Raw genomic sequence first — 10,095 nt, 5'->3', positions numbered from 1 at the left:
GGTCATGTTCTAGTTCAGTGGATGTTCTTCAGATCAGTGGTTATTCTTCGACAGAGTTTGCAAGGTCTTCATGCTTCAGTGATATTATTTTTATCTCTTTTTGGAGTAGAGTTTTGTTCCCACATGGTTTTCTCTATTTCTCTAGTTCATAGAGATTTCATTGTATTTGGGTACTTGATCAGGCCTTGTTGTCAGGACCCATCTTTATTGCTTTTAGTAGCTGTTCTAGGTTTTAGCTTCTCCCTAAGTCTATCTTAAGGGGGGGTGTTAGAGTATTCGGGTATTTACTTGATTAATTAAACAATATTTGTTTAATTATTTAAGTTCCCTTTATCTCTTTTACACTTAAGCTAACTTTAGGTGCATATAATTAATTATTTTAATTAATTATTATGTGCAAACCTAGGTTTTCCCTTTTAGGGTTTCTTGACCTTTTAAAGGTTGAGTTTTTTCTTTTCATTGTATGAAGAAGGATTATTATTGACAATACATTTTGGAGCATATTTTTCCTATGTATTCTTTCCTTCTGTGATTTGCTTCATTGCTTCTCCTTGTAATAGGTTTTTCAGCTTGCAGAGATTATTTGGGCTCCTGTGGTGTTGTATTTTCTCAACTCCTATAGATCCTTCCACAGTGACCTAGTGAAAGATCTTGGTGGTGATGATGTGGCTGCTGGAGACTCTAAAACCACGGGACCCAGTTCCAAAACTAGGAGTAGAAGTAGCAACAAGGGTACCTCTAGATTCATCATGGAGGGTCTTGAGGAAATCAATAGGATTTCCATCCAAAAGAACAAGGACCTGGTGCTCTCATTTAACTGAGGGCTTTTTTGCTTCGTCTTGTTTCTCTATGTTTCTTTTGTTTTTGTTTTTGTTCGAGGTTGCTCCCCTGTTTTTCTATTGTTTCTTGTCGATTTGGCTATTGGTCGACTATTGTAAAACTTTAGCTTTTGGGTCCTTGTAAAACCCGTTTATCCTTATCAAAAACAATGTAGACCTCTAGAAGATAAGTATTGACATCAATGACAAAACCAATGCAACACATGATGAAGTCATCCATAATACCAACAGTGTTGATGTGAAAAGTTGTGTGATGAGTCACACCTCCAAAACTTAATTATGGATAGATAAGAGGCCAGTTCAAATTTCTGAAGGTCCTATGATATTCCATGCAGCTGCGACATGGTCATAAAGTTAACTTGCACAACTACTAGCCCTCTCACTATTAAGCAACATGTATGATATCATTGTGTCTAGATCATATTAAATGTTGAGGCGTTATGATGTGATAAGGTGGGGTATACCAAAATTAAAAGTTTATCTTGGAAGGCGATGGCATGAAATTGTATAAAGGCCAAAACTATGGGCATTAATAAAAAGTTTTTCATCAATCATACCTTGAAATTCATTATGTGCTCTAGTATGGTAGGTGGAAGTGAGGTTGTAAGGTGGTAGGTAGTCTCATGTATGAAAATAAAAAAATGGTCTATGTGTTTAGGTGTTGAGCCAAAGAAAAATGTAATGGGGAAAAAAGAAATTGAGAGCCAAAGTTAAGACACTTTTTGAGTATACACTTTCTACTAGTTGGGTAACTATAGCTAGGTATTTGAGCACTTTCTAACTATATATCTTACAATATAAAGCTATGTGTTTAGATGTTGAAATTATAGGAAATGATGAGGGAGACTAGTTGTAAGGATATTATAGAGATTAGGAAGGGGATGGTTGGAATGATGTTGGACATAAGACAAGCAATTGTGTAAAGAAGTGTGTTTGATGTGACATAATATCCTAGAAGAACCTCCTTATTATCTATGCTAGCTAGTTTGTTTATGGTATATAATGACACCGAGGAAATTAAGGAGTCCATTGACATGTAATTGAATTGTTTGACTAAGAATTTGCATACAATAATGTAAAATTAAAATATATTACTTTGATTTTTGAGAAATTTCAGCAATTCCTTCCATATCAAGTTTATTTGATTTGATGACTATAGATACTTATGTTAGGTAGAAATGGCTTGCATAATTTACCAACCCATTCCATCTTTCCTAGATAATAAAAATAGAACACTTTGAATATTTAATATTTTTTTTGATATAAGTCCAAGAAAATACGATCATTGAATATTAATTGAGATCATTTTTTTTTAATAATATGGTAGGCTTGATGTACTATTATTATTATAATATAACATAAATGAAATAATATGTTATATGATAAGTTTTCAACTTGCATCCCCTACCTTCAATAATGTGTTGATTGATATTAAGATATGAATTTCTTTTGTCTTCATCGTTGAAATGTTATCTCTCTGCCAAATCCACTATCTCGAAGAGCAGCAAATGTTGACCTAAGTTTTAGATTTTTGTGGTGCGAAGTCGTCACCCGATTACCATGTCAACTATCATTTACTGTCAATGTCGGCGATCTGCATTATCAGCGGCCACAATTTCGTAATCTAAAGCTTCTAGAAACACGTAGAGTCAAGGTCATCTACACAGGCGCCCTCATTGTTGAAAGATATGGCCCAGTCTTCGTTTTCCATCTCTATATAAAGTGAACAGCTCAGAGTGTTTAATCACATATCTTCAACGATTAGCTGCCAAATTCCATGATTTTCTCTGCGAGCACTACAACAAGAATGCCGCTATATCTGGCTGCATGGCTATCAATCTTGTACATGATAATGGTAGGAGAGTGCAGTGATTCATCTGTTGTTATGATCGAATCCTCATCGGTGGGCGAGATATACGCAGCATGTAATGTCGTCAAGTACTCCCACGGCACCCAATTCGACGCCAACGTGAACGAGGTCTTAAAAACCCTAGCTGACAAAACGCCCAAGACAGGCTTCAGCTGTGTGACCGGATCTGAAGATCAATTACTTGCAAAATGTGAGTCATTACCAAAACTCCAAAGCTTGCAGGGACGCCTCCAGTGCAGAGGAGATCTTTCACCCCCAGACTGTCGTGCATGTTCAGAGCAGGCTGTTGAATCCATTCGCCGTGACTGCCCAAACGCCATTGGAGCCCGTGTTCAGTTGGAGTTTTGTTTCCTTCGTTATGAGAATTACAGTTTTCTGTCCAAGGTAGATAGCAGCTACTGGTATGGCCTTGTCAATGTCAACAGTGATAATGATGAACGTTTTAATGAAGCTGCCCGTGGGCTTATGGCCGATCTGTCAACTAAGGCTCCTGTAAGTGACATTAAGTTTGTTTTGGGGTCGACTGTTGTTTCTTCCAATGTGACCATCTATGGAATGCAGATGTGCTGGAGAGATGTTTCGGCTAAGGACTGTGCGACTTGTCTGTCCAAGGGTATAGAACAGATGTTCAGTTGTTGTAGTGGGAGAGTGGGCGTTCAAATTTTCATGGACAGCTGCAACCTGCGCTACGAAATCTATCCCATTGCTAAGCACTATTAGAATGGTTCCTCCTCTTGCTCTGATTCTGTGAAGTGAACAACCAAGAAGCATGGATGGTATACTCACAAACCATTATAAATAGAATAATTGAGTGTTTCTAATCATTTGAAGCGAATTTATATGTTACAAACTCCATTGCTTGGATTAAAACTAATCTTTTGCTTTCTCAAAACCATGTTTCAATGTTTGAGTATGCATTGTTTTTTAATTTAATGCCTTTTTTGGACTTTGAATTTGTGGTGATAGCTATGATTAAGATGAAATCTTTCTGTTTTTGTTGATTAATAAGTTTTAATATTTCTGTCAAATTAAAAATTAGCTAATAAGTGAAGTATTAGAATTGTGGAAAGATAGGACATGTTATGAAGGAATACAAGAATCCAAAGAAATAGTTTGATTCCTCTACAGAGAAATCCTCAAATTCAGGTTATGATGCTTTGATTTCTTTGCTTCATGTAGTGACTAAAGAATATCAGCTAATTGATTTGGGATGCTTGTACTATATGACTCTTTATAAGGAGTGGTTTTCCACATATGAAAAGTATGATGAAGGAGAAATTTCTACATCGATGATAATTATTCATATCTTATTGTTGGAAAGGGGTATGATTTAGTTGTGTTTCAGTGATTGGAGAATAAAATCTCTTTCAAGTGTTTCACATATCCCATATTTAGAAAGAAATTCAATTTCAATTTTTATTTTGAATGATATGAGATTGCATGTAACACTTGACAAACATGGTTCCATATAGGTAAGAGGAAACCTAGAGGTAGCAAGAGGGACAAAGAAGGAGACTCTTTTTAAGCTGGAAGCCACTATAATTGTTAAATATTCTAATTTAATGAAATCTGAAAATACTTGTGTGTTGTGGCACCACAGATTGGTCCACAATAGTGAGAATGATTTAAAAATCATTTTGAATAAAAAAATGACAGATAATTTTTCTTATTTTGATGAGAGTTTCAAATTTTGTGAACATTGTGTGTTTTGAAAACAAAATAGAAAATAATTTTCTTCAAGTAGTAATAAATCTAAGAGTAAATTGTAAATTATTCACTCAGATGTATTCAGTTTAGTGGATATTGAATCAATTAGAAGATTTAGATATTTTGTTTAGCGTCGTAAATTGTATCCGCATACAATAGACCTTACCTTGGTGCTTTGTCTTTTGAAGCCCAGTGATTGTTTTGATTCTACTCACACCACCCCACAAACCTATATTTTCACCATCTCTCCTATATTTTCCCCAAGGCTAAGTCCTGATTCTCAAGACCATGGTGCCAAAGCACCCTAGTCCTTTCAATTAGGACCCAAATTTGGTCCTCACAATGGTCACATCTAGTGAGCGATAAATTAGATCTCGTGTCAACCTACTACAAATATTCAAATAGTTGTTGAGAAGTTAGGTGTAAAATAAGGTCTACCCCTCTCATTGAAACCTAAGCCATCTAATGATGTCAATTGTTCTCTACAAAATTCAATTCAAGTGAGTAAGCAATCAAACATTCATCAAGAATTAAAGAAGAAATTTTAGTCAAGTTCAAGCATTCAAGATGACATCCACGATCAACCTTCTATGAAGAGATTCTAGATGATATCCTGAAACCTTTGTATGAGGATTCAAGAAAGCTTCATAAAGGTCTACATTTCAATTACAAGCATTTAATTCCAAATTCTGCATTTCCCTAAAAAAAAAGCATTTTGCTACAATTTTCATTACAATTAGCATATCACTTTCAAGTTCAATTCATAAACTAGGGTTTGACCCAAGGCAAACCCCTATTTACAACTTTTTTCTCTATTTCTATGTGTAGGGAATTGACTCAGGAGTTGTAATCAAAGATTCTGATAGAGTTGATGACAATGAACAAGTTCATATTTTGATAGAGTGAAAAGTAGAGGACAAGGACGACACACCTTCCCAACCCCAAAAATGTAATAAAAAATTTTGATAGAGCTGATGACAATGAACAAGTTCATATTTTGATAGAGTGAAAAGTAGAGGACAAGGATGACACACCTTCCCAACCCCAAAATTTTTGCTCGAGCTTCTGACAATGAATCCAATGCATCTCCTTGATCTAGAATAGATCCCACTTGTCTGCCTTATAATTAAAGGACTAGGGCAACCTGTTGGAACCTTAAATTTTGGCAAAATAAGAAAAAGAGGTAAAAACCCTAAAATTTTATTCACCATAAAGTCATTGTTTAAATTCAAGCTAAGTTTAATATTTTGGATTTTTGTACTATATGTGGGGTAAATGTGGCTCCCACAAGGGTAGAGCTTAGCATATGGTGTTATAAGAAATTGTGAAGGCAGGCTATCTTGACTTATATTGTTTAAATCAATTTGTCTTAAGTGATAATTCATTCTCAAAGCTATATTTAAAATCCAAGAATTATGTTACTTAAATCATTTGATTTAAATAATAATATGGAAGGTGAAAAATTTAAGTTTTGTTTATCTTGCAGAGTGAAGCCATATTGGTAAAGTAAGAATTGATATTATTTAACATTTTAAAAAAATGATTTAAATAATTTTAATCATAGGACCAAGTGAGAAATTAAATATATGATTATTTAAATTAATTTTAATGATTTAAATAATAAAATTATCGTATTCCTAAAAAATGGTGTTAAAAGGGGTCACCTAAAATGACCTTTTAATACCATTATGGTGATGAAAGTAAAATTATCCCTGAATCATCTTAAATGATCTTTGAAGAATTATGAATATGTGAGAGGGTAAAATAAAACATGGAGGGCCCACAATGATTTTTGAAAAAAAAAATGATAAAATGGCTCATCCTACTTATTGGTTCTCAAATCAACCGATTGGAAAAGTTCTAAGGCTATGCCCGATCCTATCTTCGAACCTTCCAATTGATTTGGCCAACTAATAGAGTGAACCTTTCAAGGTTGCTAACTCCCTCACTTTAGGCTCTTCATAACCTAGGTGGGTGTACCTACTCACCAATTGATCTCCTTACTTGGTGCTTTTTATAGAAGATATGTATATTACATACTTTCTACCTCTGTTGTTTATCTCAAAGTGGCATATATCTTTGGGATAAATTATCTGATTAACTCTTGCTTCAATTTGATTTTGTTTTCTTTACTTCCTGCTCCTATTCTCTACTTTTGCTTCCTACTAACATAAAAATAAAACTGAAAATGATTTGATTGATCTTGAATTGAATTTTATATGCAACTAGACCATGCCTTATTTCTTTTGGGCAATACAGTCATTCACTTGCAAACCCTATGTATAATTCTGAAAGACAATTTTAAAATCCGCCCTTGGATGGATCTGTCAATTACCTAACCGTCAATGTTACAATTAGATATTATCAATTGTACAGTTACTCTGATTGAATTTAACTCTCACAGAAAGACAAATCAAAATAAAATGCAAATAGCTGCCTTTTGTTAAATGGTTATGACAGAGAACTGATCTGAAGAGAAATTTACTACATCACAATAGAGAAGAAGGATCATTGATTGGATTTTATTTATTCATATCTAATGATATATTACATCCCTTTTTATATATATTATAGTTGATAATTCCCCCCCTTTCCGATTTATATTTTGAATCCTATATATATGAAGAAGACCCGATAGAGGTGTCTCTTCATGATGTCTCTTCGATATGTTCATGTCTCTTTTGTTGCTTTCTACCTCATTGGCAAAACTTTTTTTGATCATTTGGGCAATCCTTCACTTCATTTTATCATAAATTTAACTCGCACCAATCATTCCATTCATATTCTTTATCAACAGAACTTTCTCTATTGAAGACCCCTTAAAGGTTCATTTTTTATTTTGTTAGTTTGTCCGATATCATTTTTCATTCATATTTTCTCTTCGGGTTACCTATGCCGAATGCATCTTGGATGGTGTGTATCGAGATTTTTTTAATTGTTGGCATACCAAAAAACTGTATGATCGACTTCACAAGTTATCCCGATGGAAGTTTTTCCGTTGACTCCACCTTTCATTATGAGTTATTCGGATACAAGTAGTCTAGTCAAGAGTGTGTTATCGAAGTAACTATTCCGATGTCACTTCATATACTCATTTTCAGGATAAGTTGTTCTATCAGATCATAGATGATCCATTATTCTGATCTCATTAGTTATACTGATAGGTGTATCATCTTCATTTTCCTTTATCGCCATAGGTTTTACCGATGTCGATTCATCGGTCATAAGTGCATATTCGGGATAGTTCCCTTGATGCCATTCTATTTATTCACCATCGGGATAGTTCTAGTAATCGGAACCCTGTTGATGTGCTATTCCACCTTTATTAGTTATTCTAACGGGCAATCAAGACTTCATGTTCGGCATTTGTATCTCGATGTCCATGTTCAACACTGATTTATTGAATTGGGTTAGCTATCCCAATATCGGTATCTAACATTGATTTATTAGATTGGAATCACTATTTCGATATATACATGAAATGTTGATTGGTGAAGGTTATTTTACTGATCTTTCTTGTGTCTGCCAGGGATTTTTCAAATAGGATTTAGTGCATAATGAAGATAGTATGTGGGATTTTATACTAGATAAAAGAAAACTTCTATAGCTTCAACCTTTCACCATTTAAAAAATAAAAGCTTGGTGATCATGTTAGGGGTATTGTTATGAAATTTAGGGTTTACAACACTACCATCTTGTGGAAGCAAAGTTTCCAATTATATTAAAATCTCATAGTTCATATGTCATCGCTATATCGCAGAGAACACTGGGTTAAACCCTAGGTTTTCTGCGATACTGCGAAAAGCCCATCGCTGTTTCACAAGGAATGTAATATTATCAACCAACTTCCCCAAAATACATCCAAATAGTGATAGAGCCACTGCACAAATATGGGGTTCAGAGTGAAGCGGTGATATGATAAATTTGATGGAGGTGGAAGAATTGTATTTGCTAAATGATCATATTGATGCTACAAATTACAAGCGAACAAGCTTTTACTTAAAGGTTTTGCAAGCTATGTGCCAAGACTCGATAGCATGCAAAGCTTTTTTTTTTTTTTTCAATAAAAGTGGATTATTCCACTAAAATTTTTTATTAATATTTTTTATTTTTTACACAGGATTCAAAGAGCATACCAGAGGAAAGAACCCTGGGAAGAAAACCTTCGGTCATAGCTCATAAAATAAACCTATAGTATCTAATGGATCCATTTATACACCCCGTCCAAAACCACATACAAAATGCGGTCACAACACATATAATATCAGTTTTGCATAGAGCCCATATGACAATTTGCCAAAAAAAACCATCGGATAATTTTCAAATGTAGACTCAATAACTGCTATCAATGGAAGAAGACAAAATTTTCCAAAGCCCTATGCCAAATCCCATGAGCCAAAAACCTCACTGCCAAAAAATAAAGTATCAAAAAACCTTTGGAAAAACACTATTATATCAAATACCATGAGCTCGAACTCTTCTCACAATGAACATGAATACTTGAAATGAAAGGAGAAAGCATGAATAATTATCATCATAAAATTTTACATCGACGTTACTCAAGAAAATCATATGACTATTGCTGCAAACCTTCCCATACCCTAGAAGGAATTTCCTCAAAACCCACCTCTCGCTGATTAGAATTGTTATCAATGACTAAATTTGCCAAATAATCTGCAATCTTATTAACTTCTCTATAACAATGGGATAACAAGAAAGATTCAAACAATTCCATTTTTTGTAAAATGGGATCAAGTATATACTACAAATTCCAACAATTCGATTTCTTTTTCATAACACATTGAATAATCACCATAGAATCACCTTCAATTATTAAGTCCTTAATTCCTAGAGAAATTTCCATATCCAATCCAAAAGACAAAGCATGAAATTCCGCATAATTGTTAGTTTTAAAACCAATAGCATGACACTTAGCTAAATAAAATTTACATTGTGATCATAAATTACCATGCATACCCCAACCGACCCAAGGTTACCATGAGAGGCCCCATCAAAATTCAGTTTAAAGTGCCCCTGCGGAGGAGGTTTCCATCTAGCAGAGCATCTCTTACCTATTGCATCATTCTTTTTTAAAATTGAACCATGAGAGGGTAAAACTGACAGCAGCTTCCAAACTCTAGTAACTCTACTATCCCAGTGCGAAAAAGAAGTAAGATTTTCCAAATTCTTATAAATAAATGACAAAGCAACCTCAGAGATTGAAGACTCAATTTTTAATAGAACCTCAGACACAGAGGACCTTGTTTTTTTAAATATCCTATTTTTTTCTCTCTAGCCAAACATTCCAAATCACAATAGATGGAGATATGATCCAAATGCATGCATAAAAAGTTGAGGCAAACATAAAGTGCCAAGATCTTAAATGGGAAATGAGATCCTTACCAGTAACAAAGGATATATTTAACTTCTCAAACAACCACTGCCAACATTCATAAGCATAATCACAATGTAGGAATAGGTGTCAAGAAGATTCCAAATTTTTGTTACAAAAGACACAAGGGAAAACAACAGTAATACCAAGCTTGTCTAGTCTCATACCTGTAAGGACTCTGTCCTGAATTGCCAACCAAGCAAAGGCTCCAGCTTTGGGAAGACAAGCCGAATGCCAAAACAACTTATAAGGCCAAGAAGATAAATCTTTAGCAACCATAAGAGAGT

General features: G+C 34.3%; 1 protein-coding gene across 2 annotated transcripts; it reads left to right on the top strand.

The window, feature by feature from the left end:
- The first annotated feature begins 2,603 nt into the window (after positions 1–2,603).
- LOC131045259 (cysteine-rich repeat secretory protein 55) lies at positions 2,604–4,317 on the top strand. Of its 2 annotated transcripts, none has more exons than XR_009105787.2 (2): positions 2,604–3,485; positions 4,182–4,317. XR_009105787.2 is itself a non-coding variant. In XM_057978811.2 (2 exons), exons 1-2 carry the CDS (start codon positions 2,617–2,619, stop codon positions 3,427–3,429), a joined length of 744 nt encoding a protein of 247 aa, XP_057834794.2. In that variant the 5' UTR covers positions 2,604–2,616; the 3' UTR covers positions 3,430–3,583. The 2 variants fall into 2 exon arrangements, 1 of the variants encoding a protein (XP_057834794.2); XM_057978811.2 differs by lacking the exon at positions 4,182–4,317 and having other exon boundaries at positions 2,604–3,201; positions 3,271–3,583.
- Positions 4,318–10,095: the final 5,778 nt, after the last annotated feature.

The sequence above is a fragment of the Cryptomeria japonica genome, chromosome 2 (assembly GCF_030272615.1).
Source record: "Cryptomeria japonica chromosome 2, Sugi_1.0, whole genome shotgun sequence".
Classification (NCBI taxonomy): domain Eukaryota; kingdom Viridiplantae; phylum Streptophyta; class Pinopsida; order Cupressales; family Cupressaceae; genus Cryptomeria; species Cryptomeria japonica.
The sequence above is the reverse complement of the archived record's forward strand: the minus strand, read 5'-3'. Positions and strand labels throughout refer to the sequence as shown.

Excerpts from the sequence above, each read along its gene's own strand:
- LOC131045259 (XM_057978811.2), top strand. The coding sequence starts at position 2,617 with ATGATTTTCTCTGCGAGCACTACAACAAGAATGCCGCTATATCTGGCT. Across the intron at positions 3,202-3,270 it reads ATCTGTCAACTAAGGCTCCT|ATGTGCTGGAGAGATGTTTC; the intron begins GTAAGTGACATT and ends TATGGAATGCAG.